At 40.7% G+C, this 23,258-nt stretch overlaps 1 protein-coding gene across 1 annotated transcript in view; it reads right to left on the bottom strand.

Annotated features, from left to right (window-relative positions):
* Nucleotides 1–9,156: 9,156 nt before the first annotated feature.
* Nucleotides 9,157–23,258, bottom strand: part of gab2 (GRB2-associated binding protein 2) — an 83,251-nt gene continuing 69,149 nt past the window's right edge. The window contains exons 3-10 of the mRNA XM_063016782.1: nt 20,179–20,404; nt 16,444–17,015; nt 13,950–14,047; nt 12,161–12,446; nt 11,954–12,044; nt 11,755–11,857; nt 10,799–10,921; nt 9,157–9,486 (exon numbers count right to left, since the gene is read on the bottom strand). Coding sequence (XP_062872852.1) covers nt 9,343–9,486; nt 10,799–10,921; nt 11,755–11,857; nt 11,954–12,044; nt 12,161–12,446; nt 13,950–14,047; nt 16,444–17,015; nt 20,179–20,404 — 1,643 coding nt within the window. The 3' untranslated portion in view covers nt 9,157–9,342. The remainder of the gene's footprint in view (nt 9,487–10,798; nt 10,922–11,754; nt 11,858–11,953; nt 12,045–12,160; nt 12,447–13,949; nt 14,048–16,443; nt 17,016–20,178; nt 20,405–23,258) is intronic.

Genomic DNA, 23,258 nt, shown 5'->3' on the forward strand with positions numbered 1-23,258 from the left:
ACTCGGCGTTCGCTCGGCGATCGAAACTCGGCTCTCAATCGCTATGTGTGAACTACTCAACAACTCGATCCGAGGTGGGGCCTCCATGGACTTGTTTGTCCAGCACATCCCACAGATGCTCGATTGGATTGAGATCTGGGGAATTTGGAGGCCAAGTCAACACCTCAAACTCGTTGTTGTGTTCCTCAAACCATTCCTGAACTATTTTTGCTTTGTGGCAGGACACATTATCCTGCTGAAAGAGGCCACAGCCATTAGGGAATACTGTTTCTATGAAAGCGTGTACATAGTCTGCAACAATGCTTAGTTAGGTGGTACGTGTCATAGTAAAATCCACATGGATGGCAGGACCCAAGGTCTTCCAGCAGAACATTGATCAAAGCATCACACTGCCTCCGATAGCTTGCCTTCTTCCCATAGTGCATCCTGGTGCCATGTGTTCCCCAGGTAAGTGACGCACACGCACCCGGCCATCCACATTACTTTTGCTCTTTTTGACTTTCTTCCTTCAAACCCAGCATGTAGTTCAGGTGGACTGTATGTGTGTATCTCAGCTACATTTTTCCAGCTTATAACATTGCGTAACCTCAGTGCCACCTGCTGGTTGATAAAGGAGGTACACACTGATGTTAAGTAAAACTGCTGATTCAATGTTTAATTAATCTTTTAAAATCTGTCCTATTCAAAACGTTTTCCTTCTTTTCTTTTAAAACTTACCTTACTTCCAAGAACTTGGAAATCCTTAACTACACTCAAAATGCTTTTGCTTTAACAGTAACCCTGTGCTAGCAATTGTACTTAGTGGCTGCATGACTAATTCTACAGTTAGTCATGCAGCCACTGTATTAAGGCAGTTACAGTTGTGGTCATCATTATTGGCACACTTGACTGTTTAGTATAATAACCAAGCCAGTGGCGTAAGTAGGAGCTCATGGGCCCCAGTGCAAAAAATAATTTTGGGCCCCCCTCAACAAATTTCATATATATATATATATATATATATATATATATGCAGATACAGTGCCATCAGAAAGTATTCACACCCCTTCACTTTTTTCACATTTTGTTACGTTACAAACATATTTGAAAACCGATTTGAGTATGGCTTTCTTTAAAAAAAAAAATCGACATAAAATAGCCCATAATGACAAAGTGAAAACATGTTTTCAGACATTTTTGTACATTTATTACAAATGTAAACATTTAAACATAATAGGTACATAAGTATTCACACCCATGGCTTAATATTTTGTTGAAGCACCTTTGGCAGCAATCACAGCCTCAAGTCTTCTTTGGTATGTCTGTACAAGCTTGGCACACCTGTTTTTGGGCATTTTCTCCCATTCTTCTCTGCAGATCCTCTCAAGCTCAGTCAGGTTGGATGGGCAGCGTCTGTAGACAGCCATTTTTAGGTCTTTCCAGAGATGTTCAATTGGATTTAAGTCCGAGCTCTGGCTGGGCCACTCAAATACATTCACAGACTGCTCCTGAAGCCACTCCTTTGTTATCTTGGCTGTGTGCTTTGGGTCATTGTCGTGTTGGAAGATGAATCGTCGCCCTTGTCTGAGGTTCAGAGCACTCTGGAGCTCTGCCTTAGTGACCATTGGGTTCTTGGTCACCTCTCTGACCAAAGCCCTTCTTCCCCGATTACTCAGTTTGGTCGGGCGGACAGATCTAGGGAGGGTTCTGGTGGTTCCAAACTACTTCCATTTCCGAATAATGGAGACCACAGTGCTTTTCGGGACCTTCAATGCTGTCGAAATTTTTTTGTATCCTTCCCCAGATTTGTGCCTTGACACAATCCGGTCTCGGAGGTCTAAAGACAATTCCTTTGACTTCATTGCTTGGTTTCTGCTCTGATATGCACTGTCAACTGTGAGACCTTTTATAGACAAGTGTGTGCCATTTCAAATTATGTTCAATCGACTGAATTTACCACAGGTGGTCTCCAATCAAGTTGTAGAAGCATCTCAAGGATGATCAGTGTAAACTGGATGCACCTGAGCTCAATTTTGAGCTTCATAGCAAAGGGTGTGAATACTTATGTACCTATTATGTTTAAATGTTTACATTTTTAAAAGATTTACAAAAATGTCTGAAAACATGTTTTCACTTCGTCATTATGTGCTATTTGGTGTAGATTTTTTAACAGAAAACCATACTCAAATCGGATTTCGAATATGTCTGTAATGTAACAAAATGTGGAAAAAGTGAAGGGGTGTGAATACTTTCTGATGGCACTGTATAGCTGGTATTTTTAATGCACAGTTTTAGTTACTTAATTGTACTTAACAAAAATATTGTAATATAATAATAACGACCTGGCGAGTGCCGTTCGTGGAGAAAACCAGGGTCCCCAGTGCACCTCCCCCTCTGTAGTTACGCCCCTGAACCAAGCAGTTTCAATAAACACTTTACTTCAGGAGATATTTTACATGGTGTACTTAATATTAAGGAGGTGCCAGTAATGTTGACCACAACTGTGGTTAGTCTAGATACCTAGTGCATGACAATAGAATTAATCAGATCAGGTGTGTGAGTTTGAATAAATAACAAACATGTGCATGTATAACTGAGATCAGCACTGACTAAGAAAACTGAATAAAGGGATTCACTGGTGTAAACATGCTGACATAATAGAGAGCTGAGTCAGAGCACAGGGGGCTGTATTGTAGGGCAGACTGAGTCATAGTTGTGGGGTCAGCAAGGAAAGGGGGCTTAAGTGACTGGTAGTGACTCTGCATTATACACATTTAATATTAAGAAAAACTGTAAACAATAACATTTCTGAACAATTAGATCAAAGCAAGTATATTGTAGGCTAAAAACATCACACACACACCCCTTCCTCCATGACTCTGCATTTTTTAGATACCAGTAAGGTACTAAACCACCTGATCTGTGGGGTCAAAAAGTAATCAACATGTTATATAAAGTAGTTTAACCTAGCCAAGTGTACAACATTTAAAAGTTCATTGTATAAAATTGTGTACTACAAATGTGTAAACTGTAATTTAAGCCTATTTCTGTTTTTATTGTATTTAAGTTACTGGAAACTCTTAAGCAAATGACTTTTAATGTCACTAGCAGATAAATACGAGGTGACAAATTTTTATCATTTATAAACATAAGGAGGATAGAAGAGGATAGAAGTTATAATGTGTGTGATCGTTATAATTTACTGGCCTTTGTGTCCTAAAAATGTGAAATTATTGAGGATTTAATACCCTAGAGTGTGAAGATAAGTTCTGATTCATTATATCTGGCTAGTATTGACTGCAGTCAGTAAAAAGTAACTCATTCACTCACATTCTTAAATGCCTATCCAAATAGGGTCGCGGGGGGTGGCGGGGCGCAAGGCACACAGTAACACCCTGGACGGGGCGCCAGTCCATCGCAGGGCAGACACACATACACATACACACCAGAGATGGGCACACACAGCAACTTCAGACTCGACTCCGACTTGTAGACAACAAAAGTCAGCATGTGTTAACATTAGTTATGTGTGACAATTATATATATGGGTAAATGGGTAAATGTTCCAGCCAGCTTCCGGTGTAGTGATGAAGCGTCGCTCTCTACTCCCTACACAGTTTGAAGTTCACTTCATTTGAACATTTTCCTTACCTTTGGATTGGAATCTTACTTAAAATGGTGGAATACCCTACATAGTGCACTTCACAGGAACAGCTGGGTTGAATGGAACGCTCCTACAGAATTGGTGCTAATGGTTGAAAGACCGCTTTCGGAACCAATCAATAGTAAGAAATGCTGTTATCTGCATTTATTTAGTTTGCAGCGTCACACAGATGATGTGTAAATGAAACGCTTGATTGGCTTTCTAACGAGTTAGTGTTTTACTTCACAACCGGGAAAAGTTTGGAGGTTTTAAATTATAAGCACATTTACAAAATAACGGATTATATTCCTAATGGGACACACGGTTATAAATTTAATAACATCTGGAAGAACATAAGCTAAGGTAAGCAGTGGTTATGGATTTTTTTTGCTGTGTTTTGGATTTTGGCCGCTGTGACGTAATGTATCACGTGCTTTTGTTTTGCAATGAAAACAAAACGTCAGTTTAAGCTTTTAACTGGTACCTAGGAAAGTAAAGGCACTAGGTAAAACGGCTAAATACAGTTGCTAATCTGTTGTTGTTTTTATCTGAACGTACACATTATTTGTTTATTTCTACGCTACATTTCCAATATATGTTTTGTGTAGATTATATTGACTTGTGACTTGACTCGGGCTCTAGCCGAAAGACTCGTGACTTGACTCAGACTCGTATTTTGTGACTTGTGAACATCTCTGATACACACACCCATTCACCTATAGGGCAATTCAGTGTCTCCAATTAACCTGACATGTTTTTGGACTGTGGGAGGAATCCAGAGCTCCCAGAGGAAACCTACGCAGACACAGGGAGAACATGCAAACTCTGCACAGAAAGGACCCGGACCGCCCTGCCTGGGAATCGAACCCAGGACCTTCTTGCTGTGAGGTGACAGTGCTACCCACCGAGCCACTGTGCCACCCTCAATGAAAACTGTATAATAAATGTAAATGTATAATCATATTTCAGACGTCAAACACATTTTCACTCCTTTATTTCGGTCAACATTCTAAGGATATATTATCATGGAATAACAATCCGGGTTTTTTTTTAAACAAGTATTTTACAAGTACCACATTAGACCATTTTACTGGCTTTACTTGGCATATTGCTTCACAAAGATCAAGACGTAGCATAAATTAATGTTAGTAGAGCCACAAACTGTCATTCTTGGAAGGTAATTCTTGTCGTGAACACACACAATAAATTAATAAGTTAAGACACAAGCATTTAGATAGAAAAGCTTTACAGTAACAGTAATAAGTACATTATTCAGAAGTGGAACAGCTCAACATTTTTGTTTAATCATCTTGGAACACACTACGGCGTACACTCCACTACGACACAGCTATTCAGTTCACTTACAAGTGCTCTTCCTGCACAGCACATTACACATTTTACCTTTAATACAGACAAATGCACAACAACAACAACAAAAAGTTCAGCAGAATTGCAGATTAGTTCTAAAGGGCAATGCCAGTGTCACATCTCCAAATAAGGGTTTGAGTTTAAGCTTTACAAAACGGCAGCACATTCATCTATGCTGCCAACATGTTGTAGTCCATACAAGTAAACAAGTCCAGGATTTAATAGGAAGGCTAGATTAAACCTTTGAATAGTGGGTTTAATACTCTTAAGACTACAATGCATCAAAAAGGCGTTTGAATAAGTGTATTTGAATCAAAACAGTATTTTCCTGCTTGTATTTGAAGACATTAATGCATCGTTATGTGTAATACAGATGTACATGTTGCTTCACTAAACTGTACTGAGTAACTGTTTTTGTTTGTTAAACAGCTACAATTTATGGCACCCAGGTGACGCAGCAGATATTCCGCTACCACACCAGCGCCCGAGATTCTGAACTCCATCTAGAGGGCATAATTGACAGTGCCTGCAGCAGACACGTTTCTGCTAGGGTGGGATGACCGGACTATGTGTGTGGGGTCTTCAAACGCTGTGTAAGGACCCTGATTGGCAGATAAAGAGGTGCTTGTGCAGGGTGCTAAAGGCTGCGCGCGGGTCGGAGGAGGCGTGAGCAGCAATATATCTTCGTCGACTGCAATCAGGGGTCCCCCAGCAGTGGAAGACAGATTGACTACGCTAAATTGGAAGAAAATGCATAAATAAAATAGGTTTTAGGTTTTGGGGGGCTTTTTTATACATGAAATAAAAATTTTTGATAGTTTAACACCAGTGTATGTCTAATCTAACTGGGCGTAAACCATTTTATTCAATCTGTACTTAGTTTTTATTTAAATGGTCAAAAGAATGTTAAAGATGCTTGTTCTAAGATGGGTAGCAACTTTCTTTGGTCCAAAATTGACCCCCTCCAAATATATGCAGTGTTAAAATAGTCTTTTCCTGTCTTTTAGTGCACAATTGTCATTCTTTGCTCCAGGTAGTAACTAAAATCTTTGCCAGGACTTAAAGATCTTAGAGATATTATTTAGATCTTTATTTTTAAGTTTGCAGATCATCAGGCTTTTTATTTAGGCTATGCTGCTATGAAAATGAAGGCATTTGACAAATAAAAAACAGCACGTGGAGTAAACATGTCCCTAAATGGAATGCAAATGTAGTTTAACAGTAATACAGGAAATACAGGTAATTGGCACTGCTGTCTGCACGCTTACAAACAAACAAGAGGATTTCTTGGTTCTCACTACAAGCTAAATGTACTGCAAATCTGCACATTTGAACGGTCAATGAAATAATTTCTAACAGAAAAACCCTAATAAAACTGGTTCATTTTTATAATACTTCAGTAGTTCCACCAGCACACATTTCTGCACAGGCTCAGTCGCTCGTGAATGTGAATAAGAATAAAGTATTGGTTTACTACTTTTACAAACAGCTGCACCAAAAGTGATTTGACAGTTTTGCTTAAGTGTTGGTCCAATGCAGCTAAAATACTGGAAGTGCATTTTTAATTGTAACACAAAATCCAAATACAGACTTTACAATAATGTGTGGTCTTCTCAGATATAAAAGAATAATCAAAAAAATAATGTATACACCTAGTGTGGCACTTCTTGCTGGCACGTATGTAATTTAGACATATATATTTTGTGGACTCCCTTTTTCTCCCGATTTTTAGCATGTCTAATTTTTACCCACTTGTGATATGCTTCCTCTCTACTGGTGCTGACCCCTGCCCCTGATTGAGGAGAATAAATTGACACACGTCCCCTCCGACACGTGAGCAGTTCACCTGCACGAGGCAAGTTCACATGTGAATCAGCCACACCCTGATCAGCATTATTCCTCTACTCTGTGCAGACGCCATCAATCAGCCAGCAGAGATCGTAATTGCATCATTTATAAGGTCCCTATCCAGCTCCCTACCCTGTATGAACAACAGCAAAACGTTGTTCATATAGCCACCCAGCCCAGCCGGATGGCAGAGCTAAGATTCGATACGATGTATTCGAAATCCCAGCTCTGGTGTGCTAGCCTATTTTACTGCTGCGCCACCTGAGCGGCCTAGGACTAACGCATTTTGACCAGGAATTGGAGAATTGCTCATAAATAAGTATCTTAAAATAGGGTGACCAAATGTTCTCTTTTTCCCGGACATGTCCTCTTTTTTGATGATGTCTAAATCACCAAGAATGCCCAGGATTCGGCTATTGTAGTCTGACCATGCTATTCCTTGCATGTTTTTGCACTGATTTCACCTTTCTCTTTAGGTCCCGCATTCTCACACTTCTGTTAAAAATGCCCAAGCACAAATAAAAATTCATAGACGAGTTTACGTGTTCTAGTCTCGATCGGGATCCTTTGGAAGCACAATGCATTACCTGCAAAGTGTCCAATAAAGGGGCTAGTTCAGCAAAACACAAAACTGCAGCTGAAGGAAAGAGAGTTCGTCAGGTAAATGAACTATTTTGCTAGATCAGGTAAAACAGAAGACGCTGTTACTGCTGCAGAGGGAGTTTTTGCATGTCACAGCACAAAGCATTACAACAGCTACAGATCAATGGACTGCACGTCTGCCTTGGTAAAGAGTCTTTCCCTGATTCTGAAACAGTGTAAACATTTCCAACTGCGCGTACTAAGATAGAGGTTATGGTCAACGCTGTGATAGAGCCACATTCTGGCGAAATAGCTCTACTGATGAACTATTTTATTTATCGTTTTTATTGTTTAGGGCCAAACTAAACAATTAAGGTGCCAGTTCAGCAAAACACAATAGTGAAGCTGAAGGAGAGAGAGTTTGTCAGGTAAATGACTTGAGTAAAACAGAAGATGTTGTTACTGCTGCAGAGGGAGTTTTTGCATTTCACAACACAAAGCATCACAACAGCTACAGATCCGAACCTTTCGCTCGGGACAGATGTCTGTTTGCCCACAAGTGTCCTCTTTTTTGAAAGCCAAAATATGGTCACCCTACTTGAAGTATGTAGCAGTCCTGTATTTTATATCATAATGTTGTGCATTTCTTCTCTGTTTGTTAAAAGCTCCAGACAGTGAAGATCTGAAGGTCTATTCTTTATTAATTAGGAATGTGTTCATTGGGGTTTGATTGTTTTATGGTTACAAATTGCACATAATTCTGTGATGTGTCTTCTATTATTATAAAATCGAAAAACGATGCATCCCAAACACATACTAATTATAATTTCACATTTACCAGTTACTATATTCACATACGGCAGGATGGCGTTAGGGACGCAAACTTTTTTGTCCTCTCTGGTAATTTTTCTGCACATGCACAGTTAGGGGTATACATGCACTGAATAACCTGATTACCAGGCTACAATCCCAAGGATCAGGCTTCTCACAATTCAGTAACAGCCTTGTGTATTTATTTATGTATTTATTTCAGCATGCACACTTGAATAGCTGGATAAATGGCAACATTTTATCCTGATTGGATTATTCTTGTGTGTAAACATGCTCATTATACTGTAGCACTGGATTCAGTTTAGCTAAGCCCATTAGAATGATTGCATATTAGGTTACCACTTCAGTATTGTACTGTATATATAGACTAAAAGAGCTTGAAGGAAATGAATTTCTCCATACAAACAGCTTTTGGCAAATACAAACAGTTCCAATTTATTGCTAGTTCTAAGGGAGTCTGATCCGTTTTCATTTTCTCACCCATCAAACATGCACGGCTAAGCTAAATCTGCATTGGAAGAGTTTTAATAGTTTTATAAATTGAAAAGCTCGATCAAAGCTTGTAGCCTAGCCACAGATTCAGCAGTTTGCTCGTAGATTCATGTTTGCTGAGCCAGTTTTTCAACACAAGTAAGCAGGCAAACAATTACTGTAAACTCACTCGGGTCTGAAATGAACACGGTCGTTTAAATATCACACAGTATTGATTACCCTGCACTTTTCATGAATCCAAGATCTCTTACCCATATTGCACTAGGAAATAAAATGCAACTGCATGCAACTCATACTGCAACTGCACTGAATGAGGTTTCTTTCAAATACGAGGCGATCTCTTTGCAAGGGTACACAGGAAATGTCATGTATGTAAAGAAAAACTCCAAGTCTGAAGCAAGGCATGTCTGTGATCATTAATGCCTATTGTTTTCCTCATAAGACTGAGAGTTAGGTATGGCTTGGATTCCACATAGTAATTGCTAAATCTTGCTTGTTTTGCAGGAAAGTGTCTAAAATTCTATATCACGGCAGTCTTTTATAAAGAGAAGGTCCACGTGGAGTGAACGTCCTCTCTCTGCCAGCATGATGTCGCTTTGTCAGGATTTGATGCCTTTGGTCGGCTCACTGGACTGCCGGACGTCCGTCCACTCTTGCATAGTGTTCTGAAGGGCCTGAGTCTTTTCCTTGTCTACTTGGACATAGTCCACCTTCTCGTCTGATGTTGCTGAAGAGGTGGAGGGCTGTCGAGGAAAAATGGGCAATAAGGTAAGTGCCAATATTAAACTAGAGGATGACAGTTCTTAGCATATTATAACCTATGTGCTGAATTATACTGTTTTATTAATGTTTTGTAATAAGCTTCACTTAGGATATGTTTATATGGTGTAAAAGTAGTGTTCCGAGCTCTTTGGGGTTAATTACAGGGGATGTCTAACAAGGCATGCAAACTGTTTTCAAAGCATCTATAAAAACACTAGTAATGCTTAACTCTACTATAATTTTTTGCATTATGCTTCCTCTCTACTGGTGCTGACCCCACCCCTGATTGAGGAGAACAAACTGAAACACGCCCCCTCCGACACGTGTGCAGTAGCCGACTGCATTTTTTCACCTGCACCAGCCAAGTTCCTAAGTGAATCAGCCCTGTGCACGGAGAGCCACACCCTGATCAGCATTATTCCTCTATTCTGTGCAGACGCCATCAACCAGCCAGCAGAGCTCATAACTGCATATCCGGCTCCCTAACCCTGTATGAACAACAGCCAAACGTTGTTCATACAGCCGCCCAGTCCAGCCGGATGGCAGAGCTGAGATTGGATACGATGTATTAGAAATCCCAGCTCTGGTGTGCTAGCGTATTTTACTGCTGCGAAATTACAGTGAATGTGAATGAAATGAAAAATGAAATGAATGTGCAGTAATTTATTATTAGATAAGAAATAGAATTTAAGGGCAGTTGTAGCCTAGTGGTTAAGGTACTGGAATAGTAAGCAGAAGGTCACTGGTTCAAACCCGACCACTGCCAGGTTGCCACTGTTGGGCCCTTAAGCAAGGCCCTTAACCCTCAATTGCTCAGATTGTAAGTCTTTTTGGATAAAGGAGTCTGCTAAATGCCGAAAATGAAAATGTAAAAATATAATTTTTCGAGGGATCTTCAAAAAGTTTTCACACTTTTATATTTTGGTTGGAAAACGGTGAGGGTGGGAGTAGTAGTAATTGGTCGTGTCTGAGAGACTGAGAGAGAGCTTATAGTCAGGATTTAGCACCGCATGATTTCCACCTTTTTGGACCTCTCAAAGAAGCTTTAAGGGGAAGAAGATTTTCATGTGTTGATAATGCGAAAGCAGCGCTGCATCAGTGGCTACACGCTCAACCAAAACCAGTTTTTTCTGATAACAATAAAATGTTAGTATGACGCTGGGAAAAATGCATGGGATGGTGACTATGTAAAAAAATGATGTAATTTGTTTTTGAAATTCTTAATAAATAGAGTTTAAAAAGTGTGGAAACTTTTTGAAGAACCCTCGTATATTAAAGGAAGGTCCTTGTTACCTTTCTGTGTGGTCCAGGTGAGCCAGATTGAAAATCCAGAGCCAGGTAGTCAACGTTGCCGCCTTTCCTAGAAGCAGGGCTGCTGGTTCCACTCATTGCGGGCGAGGTAGATGCTGGGTTTTGCTACAGGTACATACAGATACAACTCGGGGTCAAATATCAAGTCCTAGGTAGCAGTCTTCCACTAACTTTGTGCCTGGGTCAAAGAATAATCTGCTCTGCCCTTTTCAACACAAAATCTGTATCTGTTTAATGTTCTGAGAAACGAGCAACCAGTTTGCCGATACTGAAATATATAGGACCTACTCTGCTAATTCTAGCAAAACATCACTGGATGAACTACATAGTATATTAATAGGGCCCTACTAAATTTACATGAAAATGTGCTTTACACTTCGACGTCTTGGACATTTTGACTAACCGATTGCTAACTCAATTGCTGTAGGATTGCTAGGACGGCCTCATAGTGCAAATAATTGAATAAGGCCCTTAAACCAGAGTTGCTTGCATTGTATTCAGTCATAATTATAAGTTTGTTTAGAAAAAAAATAGAAACTGCTAAATGCCATAAATATAAATTTGGGCAGTGGTAGCTAAGCGGTTATTGATCAGAAGGTTCTCAGTTCAATCCCCACTTCTGCAAAGTTGCCACTGTTGGGCCCCTGAGCAAGGCCCTTAAACCACAGTTGCTTGCATTGTATTCAGTCATAACTGTAAGTTGCTTTGGATAAAAAAAAACAACTGCTAAATGCCACAAATGTAAATTTGTGCAGTGGTAGCTCAGCAGTTAAGGTACTGGACTAGCATTCATAAGGTTGGCAGTTCAAGCCTCACTGTCAACAAGGTGCCACTGTCGGGCCCCTGAGCAAAACCCTAAACCCTCAATTGCTTGAATTGTATTCAGTGATATGCTGTAAATGTACATTCTTTTCTGTTACAACTGCATCGTAACATACCATTGCCACATAATTCTCCTCGCTGTCTGCAGAATCAGTGCTGGTGATGCTCTGAGTAGAGACTGGTCGGCAATGTTGTGATGAGATAGAGTTCATAATAGGCCTGCAAACAAAAAAACAAAGAAAAAAATGCAATGCTTGGGTTAAAAAGAAAACATTGTTTGATTAATAAAAAATTTAAAATTAATGTAATACTTACATGGGTCTGGTCCATGATAAGGTAACAGGGCTCTTAAAAGGAAGTTCATCAATGATGCCATTGTGCCTCAGGTCCAGAGGTGTTGGCTTAACTATAAATGACAGAAAAGCAACATGGATGAGAAATTTATTACTATTTAATGTGTAGCTTTATGGTCTTTGTTGTTGTAGAGATTAGCAAAATACAATAAACAACACATCAAAATACCTTTTCTGTTGGGTTTCAGATTACGGTTAATGGGTGGCGGCGTGACATCACTCAGGCGACTGGGTCGGTGGCACAGTGAAGCCGTGCTGCCTTTTCTGGCTGGCAGCGTAGCAGAGAACCCTGGAAAATCAAAGTGGTGTGGACCAGGACTCATGGGAATATAGTTGTTCTTGGGACTGTCTGCCAGGGCAGCGTTAAGAGGGGAGGTGGAGGAGCCGGGGTTCATAGGGACGTAGTTATCTTCGGAATTTGCACTGTCCGAGCGTGTCAGAGGAGTTTTCGCTCTCTGCCAAAACAGTCAAGTACAAATAAAATATCACACTTACTGTCAGAAACACATGATTGCTTCAGTATTGTACGAGCAGCAGCATTACGTGGAGTCTGACATCGATGTGGCCACTATTAAATGTGATAGTAAAATCTAATGCATGCCCAATCTGCAGCTTTAATACTTCAGTTTTGCAATTTGTTTGACTTTCACGTCAATCCAACATAAGTCAGGAATGGTCAAATAATAAAAACAGCGGTTGGATAGTATTTACTTTTATACATTTAGTATCTTAATATTATATGAACCTATAATTATGCACTAGGACAAAATCTATGCATATACATCGGCATAATAGGCATAACATTATGACCACTGACAGGTGAAGTGAATAACACTGATTATCTCTTCATCACGGCACCTGTTAGTGGGTGGGATATATTAGGCAGCAAGTGAACATTTTATCCTCAAAATTGATGTGTTGGAAGCAGGAAAAATGGGTTAGCGTGAGGATTTGAGCGAGTTTGACAAGGGCCAAATTGTGATGGCTAGACGACTGGGTCAGAGCATCTCCAAAACTGCAGCTCTTGTGGGGTGTTCCCGGTCTGCAGTGGTCAGTATCTATCAAAAGTGGTCCAAGGAAGGAACAGTGGTAAACCGGCGACAGGGTCATGGGCGGCCAAGGCTCGTTGATGCATGTGGGGAGCGAAGGCTGGCCCATGTGGTCCGATCCAACAGACGAGCTACTGTAGCTCAAATTGCTGAAGAAGTTAATGCTGGTTCTGATAGAAAGGTGTCAGCATACACAGTGCATCACAGTTGCTGGGCTGTTTTGGCAGCAAAAGGGGGACCAACACAATATTGGGAAGGTGGTCAAAATGTTATGCCCGATCGGTGTATGTTCATTTGACCCCTTAGCTTAAGGGTAAATCGGCTAAAACACAAAGAAGGTAAAAAAGAGAACTTGAACTAGAACAAGGTGCATAAAGATATGAAGATATCTGAAGATATGTACAACACTTAAATGAAACAGCTCAATGTTCATGTCAGTAAATTTATTTAATAATCTGCTAGCGGAAAGTTCATGAAGCCAAACCTAAACTGGTAAGTGTGAACTGTTCATACTAGGACAGTGGTAGCCTAGTGGGTAGATCAACCGGAAGATTGGGGGTTCAAATCCAGGCTCTGCTATGCATCCACTGTTGGGTCCTTGAGCAAGGCCCTTAACCCTGTCTGCTCCAGGGGCGCCGTAAGGTGGCTGACCCTGCGCTCTGACCCCAGCTTCCAAACAAGCTGGGATATACGAAGAAAGAATTTCATTGTACTGTACACCTGTATATGTATATATGACAAATAAAGTATATCTTGTATATCTTCTAGAGTCAGAGCACACTGCAATGGTCTTATCAATAAATTAAGACCAAATCTTTGCCACTGTATAGCAGGGTTTTCATTTTGCTAAACACATATGAATATTTTAGGATAATTCTGCAGGATGCTCCGAGACAACATGTGACTTACCAAGTAGGAGCTGAATCCATCATTAACCGATTCCACAGACTGACCAGAGTTATTAAAGTAGTTTGGACGATGATGATTGTTGGTCTCGAACGAGGATCCTAAAAGGGTGCAGACGGACAGACACATTTACATTAAAAAAGCACATCTTTTAAGAGTTATTCCTGCAATTATACCAGTGTCTAATGCTCGCTACATGGACTTCATTACCTCCCGATTACGCTTTCTGGGAATGTGGCGGTCAAGCACAGGCGCATGAACAGACTGTGACTGAGCCTAAAAGGTCAAAAGGTCAATTCTGGGCCTGACTGAGCACAGAGCCACTATGGAGACCCAGAATTGTGCCTGTTCATGTTTTTTTTTTTTTACTGCTTATCAGGCCGGAACGAGCCACTTAGGGACTGCAGGCATGGTTTGAATTTCATTAGCCTCCCTGCAGATCAGAGCAGCTCAGACCAGATTGGCTCTGTTTTAACTTAGTGAGCACTGAATAGAAAAGAGGAGGAAAGAGAGAAAGCTGGAGATAAAGGGAGGCTGAATGGAAAGGAGTGAGTTTAGGACTAAAACGATGAAGCAGTCAATGAAAGTCTGACATTGGGAAGTTTAGCAAATGCTTCAGGTGTTTGTAGGCATCACGGAAGGACAAGTAGGTTTTCGCTTCTAAAAATGTATTAAAGATAAATCTGCCGAAATGTTTGTTTATTTATTTATTATATAAGGATTTTAACATTATGTTTTACACACTTTAGTTCCAAGACAGGACAGGTAATCAATTACACAAGATTCATCAGTTCAAGTTTAATGTCAAACACAGTCAAGGACAATTTTGTATCTCCAATTCCCCTCATTTGCTTTGGACTGTGGAAGGACATCGAAGCTCCCAAAAAAAAACCCACACAGACACGGGGAGAACATGCAGCTCCACACAGAAAGGACCCGAACCGCTCTACCTGGAATCGAACCCAGGACCTTCTTGCTCTAAGGTGACAGTCAAAATGTTTGTACTTTTGCTAAGTACACTTAGACACTCACTCACTTTCTTAACCGCTTATCCAGTTAGGGTCGCAGGGGGTGCTGGAGCCTATCCCAGCTTTTCAATGGGCGCAAGGCACACAGTAACACCCTGGACGCACATACACCCACACACCCGTTCACCTATAGGGCAATTCAGTGTCTCCAATTAACCTGACTGCATGTTTTTGGACCGCGGGAGGAAGCCGGAGCTCCCGGAGGAAACCCACGCAGACGGGGAGAACATGCAAGATCTCCAGATCTCTGCAACATTGAGATCTCCAGCACTAGTGGGCTAGTGTATTTTACCTCTGTGCCACCCAAACAGCCTAATTATTGGACTGTATATATAATAATAAAGCAATAAGCCACGAGAGACCGTCCCCGTGATTTTAGCACGGGGAATGACGGGAACTTCTTTCCCGTGCTAAAATCATAGCAGTAACGCACGGTCTCGAGTGGCTTATTGCTTTTATAAAACGGCGGTCAACATAAAATACAATAAATACAACAATGTTTAATTCATAAATGTATTTATTGTGTATAAACTTACAATAAAGCATTCTTCCGCGACGCAAGGTAGTTCGATTACCAGTGTTGCTAGGCAACATGAGGGCGAACATAACATTAATTTTTTCTATTCAGTGGCGTATTAATATGGAATGATGTGAGGTGGTCATAGGTGTGCGTTTATCGGGGATTTTACAACGGCTTCGAACGCGGCTCAGCCAATCAGATTTTATTACCGGAACTATCCGTTTTATAATAGTATTTAACAACCTGATGGGGTTTGAATTAAGGGTGTGATTATTTTATTTAGCACATTTTTATTTCAGCTATTGACATCACTGGCATCATGGCTCCAGTTTAAACTTGAAACTTTTTCCACCAAAAGTACTGGACAAGTACTACTAGTACTACATGCAGTAACACTAGAAAAAGTCACTGATTTAAGCCAAACCACTGCCAGGCTGCAACTTTTGGGTCCTTGAGCAAGACCCTTAACCCTCAATTACTTGGTTTGAATTGTGACACAACTGTAAGGTGCTTTGCATCAAACGGCCACTAAATCAGGATGTTTCAAACTTTTTTTTTAAGCAACTCACATTTTGTCCATGATTTTTACCACGACCCAGGCAACACAAACAATCCATCAAAACAAAACACAAACAAAACATATGTAATTAATAGAAACAGTGGCAATCTGCTCCCACTGTGGTTTACAAGATGTAACATAAAGCCTCCACAATGGGGCTTTTATGTACATGTTAATTTCGTGTTAATGTGCCTGTTAAAATTTGTTTATTTAATTATTATTTTACTCTGCGACCCATTTTTTTGGGTCCCGCCCACCCAAGAGATGCGATCCAGGGTTTGAAAAACCCTGCACTAAATGACGTAAATGTCAATAGTTTTGCAAGTCTTAAGAAATCTAAGCTTGGCACTGTGACAACTTTACTTTTAACTTGAAGTACAAGTGCCCTACCTCTGTGAAGCCTGATGTTCTCTACAGCCGGAAGCGTGTTCCGCCGTGGGATAACCGACACTGTGGCCACATCTCCGTTCTGTCCTCCAAGCGACTGAGGGCTTCCCCAACGTGTCTCTGAGCTCATGTTGGGTTTGGGTGGTCTGGGTGGTGGTGGGCCCCCCGTTGAGTCTGCGTTGTTTGGAGTCAGAGCATTGTGGTTCCTGTCGAATGTGCGTGGGATCTGGTAGAAAAAGCTAGGCAGGTCGTAGTTATCCGGATGACGTTGCTCGTTGAGTTGTGCGGTGGCTAGAGCGTTACAGGGTGTCTTATAGGTGTAGACTTCATCGGACTCCAGGTCACACGAGTCCTCGGCACTGTGGGCGCGCGGTAGAACGTAACAGGCCTCGCTGGGTGAATCGGCGCGCGTCGCTATCTGTTGGTGTTTGTTGGATTTGGGTAGGCTATAGGAGTCGTGCATTTGAGTGCTGCTCCCGTTTAGACATGGCGAGAAGCCATGAGTGAGACGCTGCACTGCTGAGTCACTGCCCAGCAACACACTGCTACGTTGTGCCTGAGAAAAACTAGCGCTTCTGGTAGAGAAAGAGATATAACAGACAGATACACAGAAATAAGTCAGTTTTACAGAATTTCCTTTCATTTTTCTTTGAAAAGTGTACAGGAGGACATAAATGTAACATTGAATGGATACAAAAACAAAGCCCAGCATCAAATCAAGCTCTTGAAACATTTAGCTTGCAGCATTCTACATTCTATTGCAGTAAAATTTGTCCCGACTTAAAAATCACCAATCCAGATATACACTGATCAGCCATAACATTAAAACCACCTCCTTGTTTCTACACTATCCATTTTATCAGCTCCATTTACCATATAGAAGCACTCTGTAGTTCTACAATTACTGACTGTAGTCCATCTATTTCTCTACATACTTTTTTAGCCTGCTTTCACCCTGTTCTTCAATGGTCAGGACCACCACAGGACCACCACAGAGCAGGTATTATTTAGGTGGTGGATCATTCTCAGCACTGCAGTGACAATGACATGGTGGTGGTGTGTTAGCTGCACGAGGCGAGTTCATATGCGGATCAGCTTTGTGTACGGAGAGACACGTCCTGATCAACGCATCATCCCTCATCTCTGGGCAGGCACCATCAATCAGCCAGCAGAAGTTGTAATTGCATCTGAGTGCCCAATATTGGGTGTAGTTAAACAACTTGGTATGGCAAATAGTTGATTAACTTTTCACAAACAAATCCATTCAAAAATGTGAAATTCATGCAGGCTCTTGTACTAGTAAACAATAAGTTACACATATCATACCTGTATAAGTGCACTTTATCTGTATAAAATCACTGAATGATGCCCATCTGCCATGCACAATTTGTAAGCCTTCCTTTATTATTGTTAGGGCACCACCAACACGGTCCAGATATTATTTGTGCAATGTATAATTATCAAGGTAGTTACTTGGTAGTGTATATGAGATCAACACAGCAGTGTGGCTGTTGTCACAGTGGGTTGAGAAAATATCCAGCCACCAGCATGCTGTTACAAACAGACCCTGATGTAGGACCCGAGCAGAACCAACACACACAGTTAACATGACGATGTGTAGTCTATATGTGTACTCTTACTGTACACTGACAGAATAGACAAGTAGGGTCTAATGTAATGGCAAGTAAGTGTACAGTGTTTAAAACCCCCAACGACACTGCTGTTCCTGATATGCCAATACTATATTATTGTGTAACATAATTTAATGCCAGCATCATGTCAGTGTCACTCCTGCTGACAAATAACATCTGGTCAGTGTTAGTCATATGGTGGTCACTCTTTAATTAAGGAGTGGCAGATGCAGAGCTATCTAAGATATTAAAGTTATTACTGATCCGTATATTAAAGTATACATTTACTAAACATAATCAAAATATAATTACAAATCGGTGAGTGAACAGACTGGTTGAGCACTGGTGTTGGGTAAGAGGTTATGTTACCAGTGCTTTGTCTAGAAAAGGTCACACCATGGTTGAAAAGCAGGTTTTAATCTGTGGCATGGCTCTGGCTTACCCATGAAATATGAGTCACATTACCCTTAGCATCAAATTTAGTGTTTATATTGATTGAGAAAAGTATAAAAACGGCTTTTCATAATTATGTCATATTCATAATGGCATTCTATGGGCATATTTTGTAGCACTTTGTATAATGTGTGTTTTTGCGTCACTAATGGTTGCATGGGTCTAATCACATATGAATAGGGATGTAACGATACACTCTACCCACGATGCGATGCAATCCACGATACTCGGTTCAAAAATACAAAATGACATTAAAGACAAATTATGACAAAGATGGAAAATTTCTGAACCTGGCCACCCTGTAGTGACGTCAACCAGGCGAGGTGAATAGCGCCAGTGCCCTCTGCTGTTTAAAGTGAATATCGATTCATTATACATGTAAACCGATTTAAATAGTTACACATGTGAATCAACGCCAATTCATTCATTGATTCATTGTCGGTTCAGGGTTGCAGTGGGTCCGATTCACTGGGCAAAAGGCAGGAAACACCCCGGACAGTTAGCAAACACATATACTTATACCTAGGTCACTTTAGTATCTCCAATAAACCTGACTGCATGTCTTTGGACTGAGGGAGGAAACCCACACAGACACGGGGAGAACATGGGAACTCCACACAGAGGACCTTCTTGCTGTGAGGCGACAGTGCTACCCACTGAGCGACCATGCCATCCTCTACCTTAGGCAGTAATTAAATAATACATTACAGTTTATTGACTTGGCGCTTGAGCCAATAATATTAATCTGATTAATCTAAGATTACATTTAACTAACATTGCAACATTACAATAGTATAATATCAAATATAAAAATAATATTACAATATACACCGATCAGGCATAACATTATGACCACCTTTATAATACTGTGTTGGTCCCCCTTTTGCTGCCAAAACAGCCCTGCAACTGTGATGCACTGTGTATTCTGACACCTTTCTATCAGAACCAGCATTAACTTCTTCAGCAATTTGAGCTACAGTAGCTCGTTTGTTGGATCAGACCACACGGGCCAGCCTTCACTCCCCACGTGAATCAGTGAGCCTTGGCCGCCCCTGACCCTGTCGCCGGTTTACCACTGTTCCTTCCTTGGACCACTTTTGATAAATACTGACCACTGCAGACCGGGAACACCCCACAAGAGCTGCAGTTTTGGAGATGCTCTGACCCAGTCGTCTAGCCATCACAATTTGGCCATTGTCAAACTCGCTCAAATCCTTACGATCGCCCATTTTTCCTGCTTCAAACACATCAACTTTGAGGACAAAATGTTCACTTGCTGCCTAATATATCCCACCCACTAACAGGTGCCGTGATGAAGAGATAATCAGTGTTATTCACTTCACCTGTCAGTGGTCATAATGTTATGCCTTGTCGGTGTATTTCTTTCACATGTTTCTCCAAATCCTTAAGTGCTCTTAGCTGGCCTTAGGTTTTATTATATGTGGGTTTTAAATCTTAATGTTTTGTTTTTAGCACAGGTATATATACCATGATTAAAGAAGATAAAAAAGTGACCTTAAACAACCCTACAGGCTAACATACATTTCTTTGGTAAAATACACTTTTTTTTTAACAGGAAGAGACCAAACTCCAGGGGGTTGTTTTGATCTCACAGGAAGCCAACCAGGATGGTTCTAAAGGTCACGACCCTTACCGTGTGCCCTCACTCTTCCGGCTCATGCACTGGTGAAGGAGGAGGTAGTCCTGGGGGGCGCTGTTGGACAGGGGGCCATGAGAGTGCCGTACAGGCATGTCGAAGGTGAACAGCATCGGTTGGCTCGCGTGGGAAGGAACCGAAGTCTTCCGCTCACCAAACAGAGAAGCAAAGGAGCTGCCGAAGTCACCGGCCATGGAGCGGAGCAGGTGGGCTGGTCTCTCATCTGCAATAGTGAACAACAAGACACACAGGATACTTTATACAGGACAGTGTATACATTATTTCATTTAAGCAGCACTCAATATCCACCAGAGTGAATAGGATGTGATCGTTCATCTGAAACTAACATCATGAACTAGCAGGAAACAGGATGTTCTGCAAGCTACACAAGTGACCCCTCTATTTTGGATTTATTGATTTTTTTTTGCATGCCCGTACAGAATAAAGACCATTAAGAGCAGCCGACTTCTCCTTCCTGGCGAGATCAGTTAAGTCGAAAGATACTAAATTACCAGGTAATTTAATTAGGAGATCTAAGCTGTAACGTCCATAATACAAGTTAGCATTCGACAGATGTGTGCGCCCTTCAGACTCCACTGAATCCAGCCAGTATTAAAAATAAGTAAAATGAGAAGGAATTTTTGGGCCTCTTTGTCTTCAGTGAAAGGTCATTTTTTAAACATCCATTTTCCATGATGTTAATGTCAAGCAGAAATTGTGCTGTGAATAATAGAACCTTTTGCTTTGCGTTTTCTTCGTGACATCTGATTTTTGCTCTACGTTTCTTCCTAGTTGAGGCAAATCTCAGAATTCTGGACCTAAAATAGACCAGGCAAGAAGACAAAAACAGCCCATATGACCCTAATTCCCATTACACATCAACAAGCTTGGCAGAAGGAGAAATCCAAAGAGTGGGTGGACGAGGAAGTTTGGTACTCTGCTCCATGAGTCTTGTACTTCTACACACTAAAAAAACTGTGGTATGAGACACGAGGCTTCACATATCTCCACCAACGCATGTTTCTGAATAGTAACAAATCACTTTTACTATATAGCAACAATATACTGATGAAACAGACTTGACTATCAGTATTGTCATAATACCATAATTCTAACTTGGAAACAGAAACTAATAATGCCTTCACTATAACAACATTAAAAATACTACAGTTTCTTCTCACTGGGTTAATTTAAATGTAACTAAACAAAATTTAGATCATTGTTTAAAGCCCTATTTTTGTTTAGAATTAAATTTAAATGGAAACCTAAATGGAAACCTAAAAACAAAAATATGTAATTTCTTAATTCTCTTAAATCTTTATTTGTCTGACATAATAAATGTAAAAGAAATGACTTTTAATGTTTTGCCTGACCAACTTAATTTTATTCTATATTTATTCTACTAAATATTAACACATTTTCAATTCTGTCTAAACAGATTAATACGAAGCCCCTTCGGGGTCATTAACGAGAAAACATATGTGAAGAGAAAAATCTGTACCCACGGTTTAGTAATCCATATGATTTGTAAAGTGTACCCACAATTTAGCAACACACCCTTAACATAGCAAAACAGTGCTCACGGTTTTGAGAATCGTACGCTCAGATTTAAAATCCGTGACCTTCATAAACAGCTGGTGGGTAAGTGGGTAGCACTGTCGCCTCACAGCAAGAAGGTCTTGGGTTCGATCCCCAGGTGGGGTGGTCTGGGTCCTTTCTGTGTCAAGTTTGGGTGTTCTCCCCGTGTCTGCGTGGGTTTCCTCCGGGTGCTTCAGTTTCCTCACACAGTCCAAAGACATGCAAGGGAGGTAAATTGGAGACACTGAACTGTCCATGTGTTCGATATAACCTTGCGAACTGATGAACCTTGTGTAATGAGTAACTACCGTTCCTGTCATGAATGTAACCAAAGTGTAAAACATGACGTTAAAATCCTAATAAACAAACACACAAACAAACATCACTGCCATGTTCACTACTTCTTGGTTGTTTTTTCCCCAATTATATTATATTTTAAGTAGATAAATGTATAAGCTCCTTGGTTAATGATTGACTGTTGACTAAAGATGGCTGTTTTGGATAAAACAATGGCACATCTTTAGTCTGTAGGTGTATTACAACACCAACAGTGTTATCCAATTGAAATAAAGGTTAAAATTATTAAACATTTTCAGAAGTACTGAATTGTACCACATCTTAGTATGGAACATTTTCAAAAATGATTTGATTTCTTTAGAATTTTGAGAACAATGGCTAAAAACTAAAACAATCCTAAATCGACCTAAATGACACGACCATGTGGGTGAATGAGGTCATATTGTTGACTTGAGGCAAAGGAAGATAGGAGACAAAGAGAGATACAGATGTCCCTCGTGTTGTCCACTGCACAACAGGAAACCGGCATGACAAGGCCAGTGTCAGTAGGCTCATACTAGCCTTCAATTAGCCTATTGTTTCAGGAGGATGCACGAGCATTCACAAGTCTAGTTAAGAAATTAATCTTCTGGTGAAATCAGTAAATGTTCTCGACCGTTTGTAAGAGCTGCCAGTCTCGAAACAGACATGGTTCTGTATTGATTTACTGGGGGACGGATGCTCCTCCCCCGCTGGAGAAAGAAGATACACTATGGTATAGCTTCATTTGTTACGCTTGCTGGAATCAAGTTGCATGAAGGTGAACATAACTCCGATGATCCGGGGGGAGCGCATTTGAACTCTGTAGGTAAAGATGTTCATGGAGGTTTGAGTGTCTTGACCCAAAATGGAGGGACCCAGCTGAGGGAGCAGCCCTGATGGCTTATCGTTGACACTAATGGGACTGGTGATCGATACGTCTACTACAGTAAAGTGGCTAAAAAGGCTGCTTTGCCTCCAGATTGATAGCGCTGTGGAGAGCGTTTGGACTGTGGGTTGGTCTTAAAGCAGTAAAAGAAACAGATCCGTAATAAGGAGTGGAGATCAGTAGAATATATTTTTAACCTTATGTTTTTTATTAATACATTTAACACTTAATACATAGTGCAAGCCAAAAGTCTGAGACCACTAGTTAAAATGGTTCATTTTGCATTTATATGAAG

The sequence above is a fragment of the Trichomycterus rosablanca genome, chromosome 20 (assembly GCF_030014385.1).
Source record: "Trichomycterus rosablanca isolate fTriRos1 chromosome 20, fTriRos1.hap1, whole genome shotgun sequence".
In the NCBI taxonomy this organism is placed as follows: Eukaryota; Metazoa; Chordata; class Actinopteri; order Siluriformes; family Trichomycteridae; genus Trichomycterus; species Trichomycterus rosablanca.